Source organism: Setaria viridis, chromosome 6, assembly GCF_005286985.2.
Source record: "Setaria viridis chromosome 6, Setaria_viridis_v4.0, whole genome shotgun sequence".
NCBI lineage: Eukaryota > Viridiplantae > Streptophyta > Magnoliopsida > Poales > Poaceae > Setaria > Setaria viridis.
The window spans coordinates 27,900,088-27,924,685 of NC_048268.2; the positions used below are offsets into that span (position 1 = coordinate 27,900,088).

General features: G+C 45.1%; 3 protein-coding genes across 4 annotated transcripts; 2 read left to right on the forward strand and 1 right to left on the reverse strand.

Annotated features, from left to right (window-relative positions):
* The first annotated feature begins 1,108 nt into the window (after positions 1 to 1,108).
* Positions 1,109 to 6,051, forward strand: LOC117861265 (vacuolar fusion protein CCZ1 homolog). Of its 2 annotated transcripts, XM_034744796.2 has the most exons (10): positions 1,112 to 1,546; positions 2,114 to 2,207; positions 2,792 to 2,975; positions 3,150 to 3,259; positions 3,760 to 3,855; positions 3,958 to 4,112; positions 4,176 to 4,419; positions 4,567 to 4,722; positions 4,946 to 5,175; positions 5,598 to 6,051. In XM_034744796.2, exons 1-10 carry the CDS (start codon positions 1,368 to 1,370, stop codon positions 5,626 to 5,628), a joined length of 1,479 nt encoding a protein of 492 aa, XP_034600687.1. In that variant the 5' UTR covers positions 1,112 to 1,367; the 3' UTR covers positions 5,629 to 6,051. The 2 variants fall into 2 exon arrangements, with proteins under 2 accessions (XP_034600686.1, XP_034600687.1); XM_034744795.2 differs by having other exon boundaries at positions 1,109 to 1,546; positions 3,958 to 4,419.
* Positions 6,052 to 15,958: 9,907 nt separating this feature from the next.
* LOC117861873 (1-aminocyclopropane-1-carboxylate oxidase homolog 3) lies at positions 15,959 to 16,447 on the reverse strand. The gene has a single exon (XM_034745396.1). The coding sequence runs from the start codon at positions 16,445 to 16,447 to the stop codon at positions 15,959 to 15,961; it is 489 nt and encodes a 162-aa protein (XP_034601287.1).
* A 2,061-nt stretch (positions 16,448 to 18,508) lies between these two features.
* Positions 18,509 to 24,552, forward strand: LOC117861283 (DNA repair protein RAD4). The gene is made up of 13 exons (XM_034744811.2): positions 18,509 to 18,747; positions 18,881 to 18,960; positions 19,570 to 19,866; positions 20,383 to 20,475; positions 20,646 to 20,741; positions 20,850 to 20,951; positions 21,080 to 21,129; positions 21,617 to 22,345; positions 22,724 to 22,889; positions 22,999 to 23,193; positions 23,267 to 23,416; positions 23,513 to 23,722; positions 24,044 to 24,552. The coding sequence occupies exons 1-13, from the start codon at positions 18,690 to 18,692 to the stop codon at positions 24,407 to 24,409; spliced, it is 2,592 nt and encodes an 863-aa protein (XP_034600702.1). The 5' UTR covers positions 18,509 to 18,689; the 3' UTR covers positions 24,410 to 24,552.
* Positions 24,553 to 24,598: the final 46 nt, after the last annotated feature.

The following is a 24,598-nucleotide window of genomic DNA, read 5'->3' on the forward strand; positions in this document are numbered from 1 at the left end:
AAAAGCTTCACAACAAGATCCCACTTAATTATATGTGAATGAATTTTTTTATTCATATCTTTGTTGCATATTTTTTTGCAAGACACGTACACTTGGAACAAATTCTACAAACTAATGGAACAAAACAATCATATATATCAAACAAATTATACGAATTCATGATAAAAAATGTACACCCTTAAAATAAATTATACAAACTCACATAACAAATTGTATGCGTACATACTTAATACACGTGCGCGCGCGCACACATACATACCTGAAATAAATTATATGAAATACTTGAAAAAGTTATATACATCAAATGAATTATACAAACTCACACAATAAATATATCAATAAATATATGTATACATAGAACAAATTGTACAAAGTTTTTGAAAAAAAATATATTCGAACAAATTATACAAACTTAGAGAACAAATACATGTATACCTGGAACAAAATACTGAACATCAAGAACAAATGATTGTATATATTCAAAATATTAAACAGCACGAATAAATGTGTCTTCATCAGAAACAAGTGGCTTAGTAATTGAATAAATATTTTTATATGTGTAACAAACAAGCCACATCAAGGAAAAAATATTCTTATGAATATATAATATAGAAAAGAAAAAAGATAAAAAGAAAGGAAGAAAGCAAAATCAAAATAAAAATGTAAGATAAAAGGAAAAGGAAGAGAAAATAGAATAAAAAGAAAGTTAGTATTACTAAAAAGGAAAAGAATAAATAAAGGATAAAAACAAGAAAACCTAAGGGGAAAGAAAAAGGAAAAATATAGAAAATGAGAAATAAAAGAGAATAATTACTTTATTAAAACGTAAGAGGGACAGATGAGCAAATAAAAAAAATATAAAAAGGGAGTTAGTATTGATGAAGCATTTAAATTGCTTCGTAAATCATACTAATCACAACTCGAGCCGTGCCTGCGTCCCCAGTTGAAAAAGAGCTAGAAGTCCTACGAGCCATTGGATCCAGCGAGTCGCTGACTCCTGGTCCCCATGACCCCCTGCCGTCCTGCCCGCACGGCCGCACCGCACCGCACGCGGCACGCCTGAGTCGCCGACCCCAACCGACCGGTCCACGCCCGCCTCCCCTTCCTTCCTCTCCCCCGACCGCCGTGACCGCCGCCTCACGCCACCCCCCAACCACCCTATCGGCCACGCCCGCCGCCCGCCCGCCGTCGCGGCCCCTAGCTCCCCGGATCTCCCTCCCATCCTCCCCCGGCGACGAACCCACCCCCGCAATTGGATCAGCTCGGGGCCGCGCGGTCGCCCCCATCTCTCCTCGGGCCCCTCGCTTGCGGCCGCGCCTCCCCCATCCCGCGGGTGATCCCCCCACCGGCGGCTCGCGGTTCCGGGGATGGGGCTCTCGACGGCGGCCGCGGGCGACGGGGCGCAGCTCTGCGTCTTCGACCTCCGCAGGGGCCAGCAGGAGGGCCAGGAGCTCGACAAGATCCTCTTCTTCCATCCCGCCGACTGCCCCATCCTGCTCCAGCTCTCCGTCATCGGGCTCTGCGAGGGGATCGTCACTTTCACGAGGTCGCCCTCCTCTGCCCCTCTCGCTGGGTCGCATTACTGTCTCGAGCGGATTTTCCATTTGGCGACCTTGAGAAAGTTAGTTTAAGAGAATTTGCACTCACCTTGTGGAGTTGCATAACAGCACCTAGACTTGTATCCTGAGCTCAAGATATGACATCCAGCTTAAATTTTTCAAGCAACAGCAAAATTAGGACCTGTTCTGAACTTAGTAAAAGCTCAAGTGTTTGTTCCTTTGACATTGCAGTGGTCAAAGCACTTGCATATGCATTTTGTACATCTTACACTTAAGTAGCAACAGTCGTTGTTTGTTTCATCGAGATTTCACATATTCTAGTAGAGCTCTAGACAACTGCACATCTTTTGATGATTACTCTAAATTGACATGAGGAATGCATCCAGAAGATTGGGACTCTTAATAAGCACCATTTCTTTTGTGCTGTACATTACGACTTTTGTTTAGTCTTTGCTGTCCATTCTAAACAGTGAGCTCTCCGCTTGTGCTATTCCTTGTATTGCCTAAATTTGCTGGTTCAGTCATCTTATTTCTCCTATTTTAATTATGTGCAGAATATTTTCTCCTGTAGAGGATTGTGAAGTTATAGAATCTGAGAAGCACTCCCACATTTTTTATCAAGCGGAACCTGATATTTGGATGGTTCTGGTAATGGATCCTGACTCTATGAATACTTTAATAGTTTTCCTCTGGGTTTGGATGAACTTCGGTTATCAAGTTTTTACATGCATTTCATCTAACTACTGTTCATGCACAATATTTTATTTCTGTGATGTCAGTGAGTGTGCTTCTTGCCAGCATTGTTCTTTTTACCTACATGTGCAAATTGATTACTTGATAGTTCACTTAAAGAACATAATGACTACCTTGTAGTCGTTCTTATTGAATATTACTAGTCACTAAAGCCTTGTGATATTCAATTTTAGAGTTAGGATTAGGAAGTGTATTTCTGTGCTGGCATCAAAACCTTCTCCGTCTCTTCATGTCATACAACAATGCTAATGTAGGTTTAACGTAGTTAGCATTCCTATATTTCCACAGAACCATCCTCCAAAATAGCATGAAGCTTATTATGGAAGTGCGATCTTCTCCTGAGGGAACTAGGACTTCATTTCATTACCCGTGTTCTTTTCTCTTGCAAAATTACATTTGCACCCTCCTTACAACAATATAGGTTGAATGATTGTAACATCTTGTGCTGACGTATAGTTGGTGTACAATTTAATTTATAGGTTGTGGAAAAAACCAAGGACAATGAATTGACCTGGCGTTGTGGTGCACTGCAAGGGATACTTAAAGAGGCCCATTCACTCTTCGCAATGTTCCATGGACCAATCCGAACTTTACTTGACAGACAACCCAGTGCTGAACTTGCTCGTGGTCACCTCCGCACATTTCTCACAGATTATTTGAGTGGTGAGTCTAGTTTTCCATTTGTTTTGCGGCTGTTATTATTATGTTTGCTGTCATCATTTCTTGCAGTTTGCAAGGTTACAGTAAAATTGTTGCCTGTTGAAAAGAGACTATACTATTTGAAAATATTTGGCAATCTAATCCCACATATACCTGTTGTTTTATGTTCTGGAGCAGATTTTCATGCTGGTAAAAAGCTGCAATTCCCAACCTACCGTGATTGCCTAAAGGAGAGGGGAACGGTCCAAATGCTCACAGTATCAAGAGAAGTAGCACTTGAAGTTCAGGTAAGCTGTATTGCTATTACTAACAATTTTTTTAATAGAAGCATCCTTTTTTGTCTCTTACTCCGCTGATCTGTTAAAAACATTTCCATGCCTTTTCAGATAAACTTAGAATCCCTTATATTTGTGGATGAGGGGGTACTTTATTTTTCTTAGCACAGTTCTTGGCTGGTCTATTTATATTTATTTTGGGGAAGGCTTACTGTTGACATTCATTTTCTGTGCCATAGTATTTACATTAGATAGGATTGCTTTTTATTGTAGGGTAATTGTACGAAGATTTGTTTTCAACAAATAGAAATTTGTTTTCTGGGAAAATCTTTCAGAATTGATCTGATCAACATTTACTCTTTCGATCAGCATTTATCCTTTTGGACTATCCTCCGGCAGTAGTGCACAAATGTCATGTTTGCAGTATCATCTAGAATCATGCTGTTTGCAAATTGCAATAGCTGTGCATATTTATTCTATTTATTCCAACCATTGATGTGTTAGTGTTTCAGTCACTCACCACAGTTCTTGGATCGTGTCTTGGAAACACCACCTGCCAATCGCTCGTACTATTTGAAGACCTCTTGGTGTCTACAACACTGCCCCCGGTATGGTCGCTTGAATCACTTCACTTGGAATTTTATCTGGTTTTGCTAATTTACGAGCATTTGGTTCCTTTGTCATTAAGGTTTTGAAGTTTTTTTTTTCAGGATGATACTTTAAACCTATATACTTATGCTGTCCTGAGGTTAACTCCTCGCGCTTTATCTTCCAATGCAAGCTCTTGGTCCTATTTGCGGAAAGGAACTTCTGTTAATGCAGGCCCAACTTCAAGTTCATCAAATGGAACAACTGCAGGAGAAAGGTACCATAGTCGATCTCGTGATACTTCTCCTGATGGACAAAATCAGATGCATCATAATTTCAGGCCTCTCCTGCGTGAGAAATTGTCAAAGGGAAAGGACGGTTTTGTTGCTGCTGATTTTGCAACTACAGAAGTTCGTGGTGCTGTACCCTTGACTCCAATACTCTGGTTCCAGCAGGCAGAGGAGCGCATGTACCTATGCATTTACCAGCACAAGAGTCTCACTATCCTTTTGCTGATTCCTGCTTCCTCACTAATAAACGGAGAAGAGGGCATTGCTCATGTGAAGAAGCAGATGCTTGAAAATGTGAGTGGCCCATGCATGCTTTCCATCCATTTCTGATCTCCTGATGCAGTGCTAAGCTAAAATGTACTGTTCAATGATAAAGTACACATGCCCTGTGCGTAATTTTCGCCCCTGAATGCATGCCAAGTAATTTGATCCATTTTGCAGGCATCACAGAAGATTGTCACTGTTGAACAGAAATTGACACGAGGATGGGGAGGAGAAAATGCTTATCATGTTGCTGGATATCGTTACTTGCTGGTTGATCCAGACAGAAGAATATCAAGAGCATCCCCACCTGGGAAAGTCACCACCCTGGCAAAGGTATACTATTGTGTAGTAAACTTCAATGAGTGTGTTCTCTTTTTTTGTGTATCATCCATTCATCTGAGAAATGTATATAGATTCCAGTATTATACTATAAACCGTAAGGATTGTATCTTTTTGTACGCTGTTAGGTGTTAGATTTTATATTAGGATCAACAACTTTTTTCTAGCTTGTGCCATCCTTTTCACTTGACTTATCATCTGTAATGAAATTATGCAGGATTCGCTACTTGCCCTCAATAGGCTAAGACAAGAAGTAGATTTAGAGAAGTCAAGATACAAGAGAAGTGACCCTTGTCATGATAATGATTTTGAAGTATGCATCAGAACAAAAAGCAATGCATGGGTGATTGCTAAAATTACTCGAGGGAGGGAGCTGTACATGGCTTTAGAGAAAGGTGGTGAAACACTTCTATATGCTTCCACAGCTGTAGAGAAGTTTAGCAACAGGTAACTTCTTCTCTCTTTGTATTGGCTAATCAATTTCATATTTAGGATATCCATTTATCATGAATTTGAATAAAGCCTAATGAAGGATCCCCAAATGAAGTCTGATGAAGGATCATGCATATCACGGTTGTCTCCTTTGAATGCCGCAATATAGAATTTCATAGGCCGGTTCTTCTCATTATATAGACCCGAGCTGCAAACCTTTTGTTGAAGTGACACTTTTGGCATGGCTGTGACTTGACCTCTGGCCCATCGTACTCGTACACAATCTCCTTATATTTTACATTGCGAGGCCAAAAATAACATTCTTTTACTTCGTGTTGTTACCTGTACTGATAAGCAGTTCCTTGTTCCCATGAGGGCTTTTGCACGTATGCCTAACACTGAACCTGGGCTCACTAATGTCTGCATCCCTCTTGCAGGTACTGCGAGGGAGCTTTCTCTACGGACTGAAAGCACCAGCATGAGATACCCCTCTTTATACAATTCTCAGTCTTCAGCTGGATCGATGGCTTTGTTGTAGCGAACTTGGATCACTATTTGCAAGGGGAATAAGGGATTCATATTCACATCAGTTGTACAGCTGCTCTGTTATCATGTGCTATGTGCCCAAAAAAATATAGCCTAGTCTGGGAATAATGCAGAGCAGGGTAGAGTTTGTTCTCTTACGGCCTCATGTCCTTCCGCAACGCATAGCATTGTGCCTGTTTTAGTTTTCTTGTAAACGCTGGCGGTGGACCTGGTGACTGAAAGAGCTCAGCTTAGGATTTGATCCGGTGATTCTGTATTTTGGTACTGTTGCCATGGTTTGACTTTTGATGTCAATCTCCGGAGATATAAGTGAGAATGCTGAGAACGACATGTTGAAAGAGGCTACTTCATAGTCATTGAGTTGTCACAGCGGTTAAAATCACATGGATGGAAGTTCATAAATGAGTAAAATGGTTTAAATGCACGTTGCACTCAAATGGTCATACGCAAAGTATCTCATTAAAATAAGCACAAGCAAAACGAGCTTGGTTAGCTGGTGAGCTATGTTTATGTGGCAATTCCATGCCTTTTATCAAACACTGCCTTCTGATATTCTGAATTGAAGCTTGATTGACACAGGCTAGGATTCGGGTTAGGGTGAAGCAAAATTCAGGAAACATGGGCGCTTGAAAATTTAAATACTAATCTCACTCATCAGGAAAATGCTAGGCGTAATAAGAATCGGTTGAACAAAAAAAATATTCCGAAGAAACAACTCAAAAATAAAATAACGTAGCGCATCCGGGAAATCGAACCCTGGTCAGCACACTGGGTGGGTACTATGACACAACACCAGATGCGCTAGACGTTTTACTGGTTCCAGAAAATTTTAATAATATCTGCTCATCGGTTAACTGTTTCCAAATGCACAAAACCGAGGTACATTCATACTGGCACATGTACGCTCATATACTTGTCTCCTGCAGGAGTATAATAACAGACGAATCCGGTCGCAGCAGAGAGAGCGGGAGATGGCAGATATCGTGATAAAAAAGAGTTGGAGCGTGCTACCGTTTCCGGCCAATTTCTCTTGCTCTATATGTAAGAGCTCTCTACGCATACAGATACAGTCGTGCTCAAACTTTCTGGAGAGCTTTTCAGGGTAACCATCTTACCGATTTTGGAATGCCATATTTAGTTCATAGAAGTCATCTTGGAATTTGATCTCAAGCGATCAAAATTATACAGGATATCCGGCGATCATCCACCACGTGTCGCCTGGTTCGGGGAGCTGACCAATCTCCTTCAGCTTCCGAGTGCTAACTAACTCATATTCCGGTACGCAGCATTCAACTGAAAGCTTATTACATATATACGCACACATGCGGCCATGCTTCTCCCGTACGTCTAGTAGGTTTAGGTGTAATTCGGTGGTTGCATGACAACCATATCTAATAAGATTTTTTTAAAGGATATCTAATAAGATTGACAGGGTTTGCTGCTGTATATATAAGGACTTGTTGGTCTCATGAAAACATAGCGATGGACTTAGGTTTGCAATGGAGAGATAAAAGAAAAATCACCTCAAAGCAAGAACGAGTGGATGTGTTAAAGATCTTCAAAAATCAACGGAAGGTCCAAGACTTCGAACAAATGAAGTCTTGACAACGCAAAGAAGAACAAAGACCCTGTGAACATCGTATTCACCAGAGAAATAGCCAGGAGACAAGTCCTATGAGTTTCTACTGATCAGAGATAGATGCTCACAATGAGCATCATACGCTTTAGCTAGCGTTGGAGGGTTCCCACATGGCACCAAGGCCCTATGAGTCGTGTGACGCGGCACCAAGGTTCCAGTGATAGCACCGCCGTATGCTTGTAGCAGAGAAATTGCCGTACTTACTAGAAGCTCCGATGAATCCACCCAATGGCTAGTTCATTTGCACTCACCAAATGCTGGACACTTTGTGCATCGTCGGAACATTTGGTGAGTACAATTTATCTGTCATTCTCACTTCCCCAGAATTCAAACATAATCAACTTTGAACAAATATATATAGAAAAATATTAATATTTATGATACATAATTAGTATCTAATATCATTGAATCTATTTTCATAATAAATTTATTTAATAATATAAATGTTACTAATATTTTCTACAAATGTAGTAAAGCTTAAAAAAGTTTGACCAGCACGCTTTGCACGGTGACACATATTAAGGTACGGAGGGATTACAGGATATCACTCCAGACCAACCCAAAACCGCATTAATGCATTATGGTACGGGTAAATCATGATGACACGATTCAGTACATTTGGCCAATATACATGCATAACCTTAATTGCTTGGGAATCTTGCATACAACAATTGATACCGTACGGCAATGGAAGTATTGCATCTTTACAAAAATTTGTTACCCTCGGTCTCACGTGACATTCTTTAATATAGTAACATGATATGATACTCCTGATTTGGAGTAATGTAGAGATATCCATGCATGCAAGTGTCTTAGAGCAACCACAGTGTGTAGAAAAAGAAAAGATCTTTATACAACAAATATAGTTCATAAAACATCCATAGGCCATAGCTATAGTGGAAGCAGCTTATTAGAGGATTGCAAAAGTAATCTTTAGACATAAGGAATAAACAATATTATTTTCTCTCTCATATGTTATGGTAATTGCAATAGCTAAAGACCATTAATACAGGGACCTACCCATGTAAACCACTTAGTCCATATATATCCTGTTGCCGTATTGCTCTTAGATATCCATCCATGTCGCCGTTCCCACGCTCGCGACCTGAAGGCGGAAAGGTAAACGCCATAAGCACCACGGGTACAATCGCAATCACCGTGCTCGTGCTCCTGCTCGTCCTGATGGTCGTGTGATCATCGGCGGCAGGGGGGCGGCTGCCCTGGCCCCCAAATCGCAGGGCCCCACCCCAGGTGTCAGCCTGTGCAGGACGGTCAGGTGCTAGCCTAAAGGCAACGGCCGAAATCTAATACGCAATTCTAGTCCGCACTCGAGTACCGCTAGTCCCGTAATCCGCTAGCGCTAAAAAGGTTAGGCGTGTTTGGGAATGTGGGTTAAAGTTTAACACCCACTCTCACTTTTAACACCTCACTTTTAACATCACGTGCTCCCATGTCACCGGGTCACCACCAGCGCCATTGCCGCCTTCCCTAGCCTTTAAAGCACCAAAGCCGCCGCTGTCTCCTTCTTTCCCTATCTGCTCGAGCAAAGTTGCACCACCACTCAATTCCCTGAGCCCGCAACCTCTTCCTTCCTTTGGTTCCTTCCGCCCATAGCTCTGCCACAACTCAATTTACACCCTACGACCCTCCAGTCCGCAACTCTGTGTCGGCGAGCTCACCCCCGCTTATCTTCCTGTCCGCCGGCCGCCATAGTTACCCTCTCCGGTGACCATCAGTCCGCCATCCTTATCCGTCCAGCTTCTCAGTTCAGGAGGCCTATGTAGGTGTCGTAGAGGCTTCCGAGTGAGTTAGTGGCCGGAGTTTCGCTGTCGTCGCCACCCGCGCCGGCCGAGCCCGGTCCGGTCCGCCGCCACCACTGCAAGCTCCTGCTCAGCCCACCGCCCGGGGCAATAACCCTACCAGTAGATGTGCGCTGCCCTATGGAAATCTTCCTGGCTAGGTCTTGTCATCGGCGAACCCACCGGCGGTGAGCTAGTGCCGCGACCTACCAGGGGTACCCGCGGTCAAGGTGGGCAACTGTGACTTGACCGGGGCCCCGCTTGTCAGTGGCCGTGGGTAAGAGGAGCGCGGGTGAGAAAACAGGATATCCAGGGGGTTTTCTAGGAAAATGGTTTAGGTGTTTTAGAAATTAGTTTTAAATCCAATTTTCATATTTAATTCGTTATAATTTATAGAAATGTCCAAAAATAGTGAAACCAATTTGGTTAGGTTTGTTTTATTTTCCTTTATGCATTAATTTTTTTTAAACCCTAGGAAAAGATAATAAAAATTAGGTATTTATTTAATACCTTTATTTAAGGTATTTAAATAAATATTTAACCTTTATAAAATGTATAAAATTTTGAATAAAATTTTATTATTCACAAATGCTTATTAAACTATAGGAATTAGGTTTTGAGATTAGAAATTATTTATAATGCTTTTCTAAATAAAAGAAAAGACTTAAGTTAGGTAGTTAAAAAAATTAAAATTGTGTGTTAATCTTTATTGGTAGATTAGTGTTGGCTTGCAACTTTATCATGAAGATAGTTGTATAGTCTTTTGTTTCAAAAAGTTTTGCATCTCTAACTAATGCATGCATCATATCATAGAAACAGAAGCCCCAGAAGTGGAATTCTTGGAATTCTCCGAAGACCCTCAGGATTTCGACGAGGTTGTTGAATTGGTCCCTTGTGTGGAAGAATCTCCAGAGGATACTAACTTTTTTGTGAATCAAGGCAAGCCCCGGTGCATCTTAGTCTATCTACTTTCAGAAATTATTATTCATGAGTCCAATTATTGGTTATTTCCTTTTATGCATTAAGTCTAGGAGTTGTTTGCAACCTACTCTTGTGCATAATCCCACTTTGTTTGTAGGACATCTTTGCCACCTGTTCAATTAATTAGTAACTATCCTATGCTTAGCAATGCTTAGATACCTTTTAAGTAACTTTTGTTACTTAGTGTCATGTTAATCAAGGAAAATCACCTAGAATTTTCGAAGATGTGGATAGAAGCTAGAGATGGTAGTTCTGTCTACTAAGTTTAATCTGGTTAAGGATTGTTCGTTGTTTTAACCAGTGATCAAGTGATTTTACTTGGTTGCTTACTGCCATCGGGAACCAGCAAGCCCAGTAGGTTAGTTGGCTCTTTGAGTGGAAATATCCTTACCCGTGCTTGGCGTGCAGTGGAAGGGTAGGGGCGTAGCCTGAAACTCACATGGAGATCAGACCAGACATGGAGTCCCATGTGGGGGTGCGTCCCTGGGTTCGGGTAATTATATTTCCAGTCTTTGGGTACGACTAATTGAACCCGCGCAGTTGTACATAGCTGGTGATTAGGTATCTCCTACAGGATGTAACTCGGTCCGGATCGTCGCAATTCTTGGTTACGAATGCACATCATCACTTAAGCATCGTAGAGTAACCCAGTTGAATATAATGTTTTCCTACAATTAATATGTTGTATGACTTAGTTCCACTGGTTGCTCAAAAATATTTTATTCACCTAGACTGGTTAGGTAAAACCTAATTTGAAATAAAATGATAAAACTAAGGTTCCACTAGTAGTAAGCTTTCCACAAAATTGTGAGTCAGCCAGTACACCATAAAGCTATCATATTTCTTCAAACAATATTTTAAACCTACCTATACTGGTTAGTCGGGTCAGTCTTGCTGAGTACCCTCATACTCAAGGGATCCCTTGTTGTCTTCAGAAGCGCAACAAGGATAAACTAAAGAAGAAGGCTCGAAGAATTAGAGTATTTTACGAGTCTCGTGATACCCTAGGTCGAAACCTAGAAGTATAATAACTTTACCCTCGAACTTGTTTTATGTTCAAAACTCTAAGAACTGGTCTAACTTGCACTATTAAGTTTGTTTCAATGTACAGTTTGTAATAATTCGTACTCCTGTATGTATGTAAAAATATAATATTTGTTGATGCTTTCCCTTCATGGAAGCGATCCTGATGTATGGCTACGATTCACGTCGTGGAGGTTTCGAGGCATCCTAGGGACACTCGACGGACTACCGGGCTTACACTATTTTAACTGTGTTTTGTATAATTGTTGTTCTGACAGCGATTAGGCGCACTTAAGCCAGTTAAGTTGAACAGTTCCACCACACACACCCTCTCTGGCCTCCACTCCACCTAGCCACCACACTGCTGGAATTCCAGCAAGCTGCCGACGATGCTCTGGCCGGCCGCGGCTCTACCTAACCACCTCACCGCACATGCTAGACACCCTTTCCCACTCCCACACCCAAACCTCGACTCCAAGCCCTCCCTAGCGCCCAATCCCCGCACGGCCACGCTGCCGTGACGACTCCGGCGAGCCCTCTCCATTGCTAGTCACCCTCCGGCCACCATAACACCCTATGCTAGTCCGCCTTGCCCGCCTCTATTCCCTAAGCTACCTCTTGCCCTCTCCCGTGGCCCAGTTCGTGCGGCGTGGCTAGCTCTAGCGAGAAGCTCTGCTCCTCGTGGCGGACCGATGACCAAACCCAAGCAGTGTCGCTGCTCCTTCCCCTCCCTGCACCCGGTCCACAAAGACCGCAGACCCAAGCACCACCCCGATCCACAGCCCCGAACCCATGGCTCACGTAGCAGTGCCACCACGCGGACCCCTTGCCACATCACCACCCGGGCCCGCCTGTCAATCTCTCCCATCTCTCCTCCTTGTTTTGCTATGGCCACCCAAGCTAATCCACACCAAACTTCGCAAACCAATGGTAGAAATTTCCAAAAATTACCAAAAATATTAGAATTCATTTCAAACCTAGTCATGCTTTGTTTGCACAAATCTCACATCTATAACTCCCAAATTAATTCCCATCCCTTCTCTAAAATAGAAAAGCCCATGTGTTATGAGACAAAAATAGGAAACCATTTCATAGAGCTATAGAAAAATCCTAGAAAATTCTAGGAAATTACCCAAGCCCTCTAATCCCCAATCTTACTCTTATAACTCATGTTTGATGTATTTCTTTGATTGTTTGCTTGATTAATTTTCTTACGTATAACTACGATAATGTAGAAAACGACAACACCGGTAACACATTCGACGACCCAGATTATGAGGAAGAAACTTTGAACAATCCGGACTTTGTGGAAGGCAAGTCCCACAAATCATCATCATCTTTTGATCCCAAGTCTTATTAGTGAAATGAACCAAGATAATAACTTGTTTACTTTATAAGCTTTGCATATTTCCTTTATTTCCTTACTTAGCTCATCCTAATAATTTTGAGCCCTCCTTGATATAAAAAACCCCCATATACCCTAGGTTATATCATGGTTCCCAAAATCCTAAGGAAGAGAGTGTGTACTTTGGAAACGGCATAAAAACAACTAAAGTGAATCTAGCAACCAACTAAGGCTGGACTCGCGAGTACCTAAAGCTTACTCTGGTCATATAAGGACCGGCTCATGGGAAAGTCTTTCTAGTAGAAAGTACAACCACATGTGCCAAAAAGGTACAGCTTTCGGGAGTGCCTAAACATGTGATGCCTTGACTCACACCCCACCAACTGAACCTAATAAACCGTCCCAAGGGACCACGATGGGCAGTAGATAGACTGGAGAAGGACCTTCGCAGAGTCCAAAGCCTGGTCGACACGGGTCACGAGTTGAGGTCCGTAGGACCTGTTGACATCTTAAATCAAGTTATGATGCATCATTTTTTAGGGAAGAGTCCACGACTGGACATAGTGTGACCCCTATTTAGATCCCAGCTGTATTTGTGGGTGGAGTTAGGGAATGTTGTCTAGGAATAGACACTGGTGGGTACGAGAATAGCCGAGTCTCTCGGGTAGGAGATCACATAGTTAAAGCTCCCATTGATTAGTCATAACCAACTTTATAAAGAAAGAGAGACTCGACCTTTGTTTTGAGATGTGTCTAGAAATAAGATAAAAGCCGGCTCAGGTGATCCTTGATGGATTCTGATGCTCTTAAGACTTAGGGACTAGTAGGGAGGCCCCTCTAGGACCAACAACTTATTAATATATGCATTGCATTCTTTTAAATATTACAACTTTGTTTACAATGCATATTACTAGCTTCCAGGTAAACTACCAGCTATTCCTTGAAATCCTGCATAAAATAATACAACAATTGTGGGATTTGCTGAGTACGTTCTATTTGGTGCTCACTCTTGTTTCCCCTTCCTTTCTTTCCTCAAAGGAAGAAGTTGCTGGTGGAGAGGTCAAGGATCCTGAGGATCTACCCTAGGAGACAAGCCGCATGTTGGCTTGGGACTGCTATGTAGGCCTCTGCTATATAATTAAGGTTGAGGCTACGGCCCCTCTTGTATCATTAGTAGTGTGTTTTCTCTTTTACAACCTTATATAAATTATCAATAAAGGTTGTATGAAGTATGAATGTGATACTTCTGGTGCGAAATGCCCGTATCATCTACTGATACAGGGAATGATATAAATGACATTTGGGGTCCCTTTTAAGGGGCAGCCCCCACAATTATGAATAAGAGAACTAAGGTCTCTTCATCAAGAACTCACACTTCTTCATCAAACCGAGACACTGATGATGTAGCTGATGTTGATCGTCCTCGACCACAAGCGCAGAAGCAAGCAAAAGAGCAATGGAAGGGGAAGGGGAAGGGTAAGGGGAAGTTGAAGTTGGGTAAGGGTCTAACGGGCGGCCTGGGCGGCTCGGCGCGGGCAGGACCTGCACGGCGCCAAGACCTCTCGCTGGACTTGCACTAGGGCATGCCGCGCTCGCCCATTGATGCCGCTACATCCATGGCACCGGCCGCCAGTAACGCCACCGTGAACCACAATAGCACCGTATGGACTTGATCTGCTAGAACCTTGACCTAGAAGACATGATTTGCTCTTCTCCAAGGATTAATTTTGGATCCATGGCCGGATCGGGAAGGTTAGGGAGGGAGGGAGAGAGGAGGAAAGATGGGGAACTTGCTCTTCTCCAAGGATTAATTTTGGATCCATGGCCGGATCGGGAAGGTTAGGGAGGGAGAGAGAGGAAGAAAGATGGGGAATGGGAGGTGGAGAGAGCCGTGGGGGTTGCGGCTGATTTTTCTTTCTATTCGCGTGAGCGAGGACGGTCGCTAGAGTTTTGAATTTTTTCCCCCGATACGCGGATCCCACCAATCGGCTTCTACACAGTCAGGATCGACCCGAAGTACAATTCGATTTTGTCCGCAGGAGCCGTCCGCACAGCACTGGAGCTGCTCTTGTGACCGGAAGTCAACACTATTCAACATATATATCACTCATCACAACATCAAGGCACATTTCAACCTTTTTTTCTTTTGCAAACACGGTGCAAGTCAAGCTGTAAAAACAATCTACTAATGGAGACATTGTTATTATCGGTGCCTAGGAAATGGAACGCTGAAGTTTTAAGGTGCCAATGCAAATACCCAGGCCAGCCCGAGCAGCGAGCACTAGATCGTTCATTCAGGGGCAGCTTTAGTGTGTGGTCCAACCGTCCAAGGGGGCGCAAAGGTGAGAGGGAAATGCATGGCTGGCACCTCTACTTAATGTCGGGGCGGAAGAGACGGAGGATGCACGCCGTGTGAGATTTCTTTTGATTGTTGTCTTGTGTGCATGCAAATAAAACTACTCTGTTTCTTCAGAGCAAAAAGCATGTAATGGCTCCTATAATGTTGCCAAGACTCAATACTACGGGAATCTACGTTGATGTAAACGGACAGGGCTCCTCTGCAGCAATGTTGTGAAAATTCTACACACGAAAATAATGCGGACTGAAATAAGATTCATTAACCAGTGCAACAACGGTCCTCACAATTGCATTCCATAGAAGCATTTTGAGGCGTTAAGTGCGGAACTTCGATGATACATCATTCTACCAAATTTTTTAATTTAACGGCGTATCCCGAAAGCCAAATTAGGGGGTGTTTGGCATGGCTCCACTCCAGAACTCCAGCAACTCCAACTAGAAATCCAGCAAAACACCTCAACTCCAAAACTTCATGGAGCAGCCAACTCCATGGAGCTGTAGTGCAAATAGAACTGGAGTTTTGGAGCACCTCTTTTGCTGCTCCAAAACAACCTCTTTTGAACCTCCTCGTGGAGTTGGTGGGTAATTACCCACCAATGCCACTTGTTACAAAAAAAACATTTCATTTCTTATTCCTTCCTCCCACCCGTGACTATTTCCCCACCCCCATCACTTGTCGCCCGTCGCCTCCCCGCCGCCCGTTGCTACCCCGCCTGCCACCTCCCCACCGCCCGTCACCGCCCCGCCCGCCGCCCGTCGCCGCCGTCGTCGCGCCCCGCCCCTGTCGCCCGCCGCCGCCCAGCCCCGCCGCCCTGCCCCTGTCGCCCGTCGCCGTGCCGCCCGTCACCTCCCCGCCGCCCGTCGCCACCCCGCCCCCATCGCCCATCGCCCAGCAGCCCGTCGCCTCCCCGCCACTCGTGGCCGCCCCGCCCCCGTCGCCCGTCGCCCCGCCGCCCGTGGCCGCCCAGCCCGCCGCCGGCCGGCCCCGTCGCCGCCCCGGTCCCGCCGGCCGCCCCCGTCGCCGCCCCGTCCCGCCGCCCCGGCCCCGTCGCCCGCCCGGCCCGGTAGCCACAGCAGGCCGCGCCCCACGGCGGTGGCGTGCGCGTCCTACTCAAGCAACTCTTCGCGGCACTCGGCCGGGATGCGCGCCGGGTCAGGCCGCTGGGGCCCGAACGCGATCTGGATAGTGTCGCGCCAGCTCGCGGCGGAGGTCCGGAACAGATCAACGTTGGAGAAGTACGAGACCCCGCCGGCCATGGAGCGGCCGTAGTGCGCGGAGCACTCGGCGGCCGGGAGCTCGTTGAAAGGCGCGCACGGCGGCGAGCGCCCGCGCGGGGTAGTCCTCTGGGACGCCGAGCCCCAGCTGCTGGCGGCTTCGACAGCGGTGGGCGCGGGAAGTGAGAGGTCGACGACGGGGATGAAGACGCTCGGGGGCGCGAGCGGCCCGGAGGCGTAGGGGTCCGGGTGCACGAAGAGCGCGGGGACGGAGGAGACGCCGGACTCGACGAGGCCGCGGACGCCCGTGCAAGCCTCGTCAAAGGCCTTGAGGAGCGCGGCGCGGTCGGACTGGGCTGCCGGAGCAGAGGGGGATGCCATAGCCGAGGCCCTTGGGATTGCGTGGAGGGGCAGACGCTCACTTGACCGAGAGAGATGGATGGTGCTTGGGGAGGATGACAAGTGGGGCCTAAATTGGGGGCAACAATGGCAATACACACTGAAATCGATCTTTTTTGGAGCTGAGAGCACCCATCTAGCCAAACACACCATTTTAGTTCTGGAGTTCTGGAGTGGAGCTGGCACCACCTGGAGTTCTGAAGTGGAGCAGCTCTACTCGGAGTTGGAGCCATGCTAAACAGGGCCTTAGGGTGGCAATGATCTCTGGAAATTTTGCATACCCAACGTATCGTGTGGGTCGTGTGTTTTTCCCAGCCCACAGAGAGACGGCCTTTTCCCGTTTTCTGTGGCCCGGACACCCACCGCCGGGCGGGCGGGACGGCGGCGTGCCTAGGGCGGGTAGAACTTAATCGCGCCCGTGCCCGCGATCTGATTCTTAAGAGCAACTTTATCCCGATACCTTTTTAAGGAAAAAAACGAACTCCAACAGTCCATCTAAACCTTTCCTAATTTTTTCGCGACGCTAAAAAACAGCATGCCACCACATATATTTTAGCGTTAGCGTTCCTCCCCCAATCCATCATTTTTTTCTCTTCTTTCCATCTTCCCGCCGCCTACTCGACGGTGCGCCGCAGAGCCACGGGCATGTGTCGCTGCGCCACGCGCACGCGCGGCCAACGCAGGAGTGGGAGTGGGACCTCGCCGCACCCTACGCGCGGGAGATCGACGCCTGCGTCCGCGCGCGGCAGTGGGGGGCGACGTGCGAGGCGTTCGCGTTCGTGCGCGCCACGGGGGCCCTGCCGGACAGGTTTCTCCTCCTGCCGGTGCTCCGCACCTGCGTCGGGCTAGGCGCCCCTCACCTCGCGGTCGCCGCACACACGCTTGCCGCCCTACGCCTTTACCTCCTGGAGTCCCGATCTTCCCTGTCGGCGCAGGCGCGCAGCGGAGCAGGTGGCGAGGGTCTTCCCTGTCTGTGTTTTCATATGGGTGAAATGAATGCGGGACGGCGAGGGGAAGCTACTTGTGCGAGGAATCGAATGGAGGTGGCCGGGATACGGCGGATTTGACCCGTGGTGAGTTCTGCTCAAAGGAGCGGCAAAGCTCTGTTGTGGAGGTAGAGGGGGGCTATGTAGGCCCAATTACGATGACGTGGCAAATATTGAGGGCAATTATTAGCGCTATGGATTGATATATTTTTGGGAAAGAAAATTTTAGTATAGTCCCCAATACATCAATTTGGGGAAGAATTTTTTAGGAAACTCTTAAAGTTCAAAGTTGCTCTAAGGGTCTGATTGGTTTGCTCCCAAAATTTACCCTGCCAAAAGTAGGCCAAGCTAATAAACTTTGGCACTCAATTTATTGGCACCCAATCAAGTCCTATTCTAGAATTTTTGCCCAGATTTTGGTATGGCATGTCCATATTTTGGCCTCCTCAAATTTTGGCATGGCAAATTTTGGACACCAATCAATCAGGCTCTAAACCTGCACCCGTGCCACGGGCAAGCATCTACACCCATGCTTGCCGCCTACGGGTAATTTGTGTCCGCGGGCACACTCGTCAGTTGGCTGCCAAACGCGCGAGAGAGGAAGAAAGAAACACAATAAAAAAGCTTTCATGACCTTGGTACGAAGATGCGGACTATGCCAAAATGGCGCAATGCCTAAGCCGCTCGAGCGCCTCAGGGGCTGTGGGCTTGGGTGGCGGGTGACACCTAGTGTGCGGTCAAAGGTGTGGGTATTGGGGATGGGAAGAACAAGAGGAAACCTTAAAGCTTCTCCATATACTTGTACACGGGTCCACACGCCAGAGATACGTAGCGGGTTTGCGGGTTTATGGGCACGGTAAAGGTTTTTTCGTGCCTATATTTTTTCCCGTGGGTTCACATATTAGAACACATATCAGGTGCGCGGGTAATTTGTGCCCGTCGGCGTGGCAGCGCCTGTGCCCGTGCGCCTTGCGGCCTGCCAGGTTACACCGCCAGCCGGGTCCCACCCACCCCGTTGAGCGCGACCTGCCTCGCGGCGCGGCGCGCGAAACCCCCCACCCATCTCACTCGCCACCAGCCGCGGCGCCGTCCCGTCGCTCCCCTCCCCTCTCCGAAACCTAACGACGGTCGGCGGCCGCGCCCCGGCGCCTCACCTTTCCTTCCACAGCTTTTTTCCCCCTTCACCTTTCCTCCCCTCCGAGAATCGCAGCAAGGCGACGAGCTCCAATCGACCGCAAATGCGGCGGACCAGGAGCCAGTCCGCGAGCGAGGCGAAACCGGCGCTGCCCTCTGCCGGTTCGTGCCCCCCCGAACCCCTGCCTCCCCGAGCTCAGAGTCCGCGGCCCACGCCCCCTGGTCCCTCTATCCGTTCTTCGGCTGCTGTGTGTTTTGCCCATTCCAGATGAGCGAGTGCTCTGTTGCTCTGCAGGGCCGGGCACGGAGGCCGCAACCGCCGGGGCGGGTCGCCGGAGGGCTTCGCCGGCAGCGAAAGGGAAATCTCCCGCCAAGGTGAGGCTTTTCTTTGGTGCCCCAATGCGTCTGCGTGCTAGTATTACCTTGCACGTCTGTGCGCATCGATATGGGAAGGTTTTTTTTTTTTTTGAGAAGATCGATATGGGAAGTTAATCAGGCATTTGGGGCCCGGGAGTACAGAAGATTAGGAGACCGAGTGTTCACGGGGACATTTTCAAGCTGATATAATGTGGATTGGCTTTCTCCTTTGGCTTGGATCAATTTATTGTGTTGATGGGGATATTATCAAACTGCTGTAATGTGGATTTGGGTTTCTCCATGGCTTGAATCGATTGTTTAGGGAGGGGCACGCATTCAGCGCCTTCAGCTCAAATGAAGCAGAGCAAATTTTTACTCTTTCAAGTGTACGGTTCTGCTGCGCTAGGTGATACATTGTGGTCCAGACATCCAACTGTATCATCCTAAAGGAAACTATAGTACTCTACAGCTGTTCTGGACGTATTGTGTAAAAGTTAATAAACTCATGGTACCGTTGTTCAGAATTAGGATAGAAAGTGTCACCTTTGGGTATGAAGATTAGTCGTGTAAGTGTAAAGAAAGCTTAAATGTTCAACGGTTAGATATACTTACATCGGCTCTCTTTAGGTGGAAACAGGATCACCACTTGGGAATACACGGAAAAAGGGCAGAGCCAAGGCAGAACCAAAGGATAATGCCAGCATGGAGAGGTGCAGTGGAGGGAGCCGCGGAAAGAACAATTTGGAGGAACAGATGGAGGCTGTTCGTGACAATGATGCTGTTGACATGGACTGGGAAGAGGGGCATGTAGAACAAAATGAGTATTCCCATGACCTTGGAGAGACTGTCACTGTTGAGTTTGCTGATGATGTACCTTCTTCCACTAGCAAGAAGACTGTTCGGAGGGCTACTGCTGAAGAGAAGGTAATTCCTTCATGACTGTTAGAAATTGCTAGTCAAGGTATCCAGAATGGATAGACACATGAACATGTCCTCTAATCTTTAACCAGTTGCCACAACTTTATGTCAATCAAACTCTTATTGCCAATCTGGCCTTAATACTTGCACTCTGGATTGCCAGGCACCAACTTGTGTGATGAGCAAAATTTATTATCTGCAGTCTAGCTACAGGCAAGCCTTTAACTATATCTAGGGAACATTATTTCACGCAATACCACTCTTTGCGTTGGAATTTAGGAATCCACACTAGTAATGACATCTTCTATCATGTTATCTATAGACAAATCAATAGAAAGCCTCTGTGATGCACACGCACTAGAGATAAACAGACATTAAATAATCTTTCCTTCTCTGGTAGGTTGGATCTTGTGTTCAAACTATCTATTATTTTCTAGCGGACTCCCATTTCTTCTCCTAGTAAGCATCTATTTGATGTGGCACAGTTTATAGCCTGCTACTTTTATTTTCTGATTTACTCAGGAGTTGGCTGAACTTGTGCACAAGGTCCATTTGCTCTGCCTAATAGCAAGGGGTAGGGTGGTTGACAAGGCTTGCAATGATCCTCTTATTCAGGTGCGTTACAGTGGTATATATCATCCCCATCTCTTTGTAATATGTTTATCATATATACACCATCCCATGTTCCAAAACAATGAAACTAAATGTAAATTTAAGGAAGTACTATATCTGTGGGTGCCTTTGAAGCTAAATCGTACCTTTGTTGTTTCTAATGTTATTTGCAGGCCTCGATTCTCTCTCTTGTACCGAACCATGTATTATGGAGTTTTACTGATGTTACAAACCTGAGAGCTGTTAATCTACGAAATCTTGTGAGCTGGGTAAGACACTTCTCTACTCATTTTTTGTTCACCTAAATAATTGGTGTTCATGAAATGTTTCTTTTTCTAAATGTTGGTCTTTTTAAGTTGCCTGTATTGTACTTGCAGTTCCATCGTACTTTTTGTGTAACCGCACAATCCACTGACAGGGGATCTTTTGTATCAAATTTGGCTTTCACTATTCAAGATCGTGTAGGCACTGCAGAAGAGGTATTGAATATTATCCCTTTACTGAAGAAATCAGCTGGCCTATGTTATCCATCTTTTCTTTCATATTGTATATGAAGCCGCAATAATCTCTTTTTGTAAAGCTGTCACATAAATGGTCTGCTATGCAGGTTTGTGCACTTTCAGTGGCATTGTTCAGGGCACTTAACTTAACAGCAAGGTATGTATTTTGCTGAATAGATGTGCTTGAGTTTAGGCATATATTAAATGTTTGCAAATGGGAGTAATACATCATTTTGCTTCCTTATTAGTTCGTATCGAATGCTGCTTGCTTTGGTGTGCCATGCAGATGCACAATGAAATTAGACAATATCCATGATATGTATAATTAGTTTTTTTACACTGAAGACTGGATTTGCTAATCTATTTGAGGAAAAGGAAATGGTGGGGCAAAGAGTAAATGGATTTAGGTGGCAATCACAAAATTAGGATCAATAGTCACCCAAGATATTTATACATGTTATAGTTTCTCTTCCACCCCCATCAAAATAATCTTGCAGATCAAGCAATCATCACTTGCTATGCCATGTGTCTTATGAAGTAACATGGTTGTGTCCCTAGGAAAATGGTTTTTGCTACAGACCTATAGTGTGCTATGTTTCTGTTTGAAATCATTGAACCATCCATAAACATACATGCCCTTGTAGGTTTGTTACGAATCTGGATGTTGCTGGACTAAAGCCTGATACTAAAGTGATGGGAACACTCAATCAAGATGCATCTAGGCTTTGTACAAGGTCACTACCGTATAGTTCTCCAGCTGCTGATGGTAATGTGGTTAGTTCTCCTGCTCTACTGAAAGATAATACTCAAGATAGTGTCAACATGAATCAACAAAGAGGAGGTCCTGGAAAATCAAAGCAGACCTCTTCCTGCAAGAGAAGTTTATCTAAAACTTTGTCAAGCATAAAAGCAGATAATGAAAGTAGTTGTATATCAGCCAGCAGCCAACTTCCATCCACTTCTGGTAATGCTGAAGTGCCAAAACGAAAAGGGGATGTGGAATTCGAGTTGCAACTGGAAATGGCTCTTTCAGCCACAGCTGCTGAAACCCAAAATAATAATCAAGCTACCCACATGAGTCAGTCGATTAGTAGCTTACAAGATTCTACCCCACCAATGAAGAAATTGCGTCAAAATACAGAAGCTACATCCACCTCCAGTGCAGTTTGGTCAAGAAGTGCTGGAGCTCCATTATATTGGGCTGAGGTATACTGCAGTGGGCAGGCGTCAACTGGAAGATGGGTGCATGCTGATGTTGTGAATGATCTCCTTGATGCTGAACGAAAAGTAGAAGCTTCTTCAGCTGTTTGCAAGAAGCCTTTAAGATATGCTGTTGCTTTTGCTGGAAATGGAGCCAAGGATGTAACAAGAAGGTTTGCCTTTTGCACAATTCCTAGCCATGTGCTTCCGACAATGACATACTAGTGTTACACCATCTTATGCTGCTTATTAGCCAAATCAATCACAGAAAAACTACGTATGGGTTAAAAGTAAAAATACTGTTGTCATGATTAATGAATATTTTTCCCCAATGCACACTTCTTCTAAGTAACAAGTATCATTATTTTATTAATTGAATGACCTGGAGCACTGGATTATTTTATAGAACATCAAAAGTACCAAGTATCAATAGTTTTTTGCTTTGTCCAGCTGAACTTACATTTAAGTATCACTACAAAATGTGAGGCTCCTTTCTTGGTTTGGAACTTCTTGAAAAAGTGGTTTCTCTATTGTCTTCCACATGTTTCCAGGTATTGCTTGCAATGGCACAGAATTGCACAGGGGAGAGTGAATCCGGAGTGGTGGGAGGATGTTTTGGCACCACTAAAGCAGATGGAACTGACAGCAACGAACAATTCTGAAGACATGGAACTTCAAACCAGAGCCCTAACAGAACCGCTTCCTACCAGTCAACAGGTACATCCCGTGCAGGATTTAGGACAAATTAGTCTAATTTCTTGTTGTCCCGTCTGCTTCTGGCAAAATTTCTTATTGGTTGGCTTTAATGATTTATGCAATTATTTAGGCCTACAAAGACCATCATCTATATGCTCTTGAGAAGTGGCTTCACAAGAACCAAATTCTTCACCCCAAAGGTCCAGTTCTTGGCTTCTGCAAAGGGCATCCTGTTTATCCAAGATCCTGTGTTCAAACACTGCAATCAAGACATGGATGGTTGCGGGAGGGCCTTCAAATCCGAGAAAATGAGTTGCCTGCAAAGGTTCATAACAGAAGCACTGATTTTTAGTTTTCTTAGTTTTGAACTTCTGATACTGATGTAATGCTTCCATTAGGTTGTTACACGTCCAAAGAGGGCTTTCAATGCTCAGTCAGTTGAATCAAGTGCTAATGAAGATGCTCTTAAGCCAAACTTGGAACTATACGGTGAATGGCAACTGGAACCGCTGCAACTTCCTCATGCTGTAGACGGCATTGTGCCAAAGGTACTATTAACTCACTTTTAGTATAGCTCACCATTCATAACCTTCAGTCCTTGTTTTCTTGTGTTCCATGCTGATTGATGTTAAAATGTCACCAAGAATGAACGAGGCCAAGTTGACGTATGGTCAGAGAAGTGCCTTCCACCTGGTACAGTACACTTGAGGTTACCAAGATTATTCCAGGTTGCAAAGAGACTTGGCATTGATTATGCTCCTGCCATGGTTGGATTTGATTATCGAAGTGGTCGGTGCCTTCCAGTTTTCGATGGAATTGTTGTCTGTACCGAATTTAAGCATGCTATCCTGGAGGTATGTTGCGGCATACCAATTATTTTTGGAATATTTGAACCTTTGATCCTTTTTTACCGTGATTTACCTGATATGTCAAATGATTTAGTGATGCTGTCTTATTAGGAGGTGAAGTTATTTCAGTTACAGAGACTGATAAATTATTGTGACTGTAAATATGAAGCCTGGTAATTTAGGAGATCCTTGTGATACGTGCACATTTCTGAAAACGGCTTGTATAAATACATGTATTTTTTGTCCAAAGTAAGCTAAAAGTGTATCTTTTCCAGCACCAATCATATAAAATTGATGCGATGCTTATGCATTCATACCTCCTACTAGGCATATGCAGAAGAAGAGGAGAAGAGACGAGCTGAGGAGAGGAAGCAGGAGGAAGCTCAGGCACTCTCCAGATGGTATCAGCTGCTCTGCTCCATTGTAACAACACAGAGATTGAAGGAGTCATACAAAACACCTTCACACGGGCTTGGTCACGAAGGGCCGCCCAGAAATGATAATAATATCCAGAAAAACAGTTACAGCAGTCGACGCTCAGAAAGAGAGCCTAGTTCAAGCAAACTGCAGACAGATCAAGACCATGAGCATGTGCACGAGTATCCGGAGGAAGACCAGAGCTTCGACGAGGAGACCTTTGTGCGGACGAAACGCTGCCCATGTGGTTTTTCAATCCAAGTAGAGGAGCTGTAGCTTGAGTACTAGAAACAGACCAGGTTCTAACTGTTTGTAACATATGGTCCATTTGAAAGCTGGAACCCAGTACATTCAGCTAGGTTAACATTAGTAGTGTTGTATCTGAATACAATGCTGATCGTGGTGCGCTTATTATTTTACATAGTACTCCCTCCGATCTAAAATGTAAGATATTTAAGTTTTTGT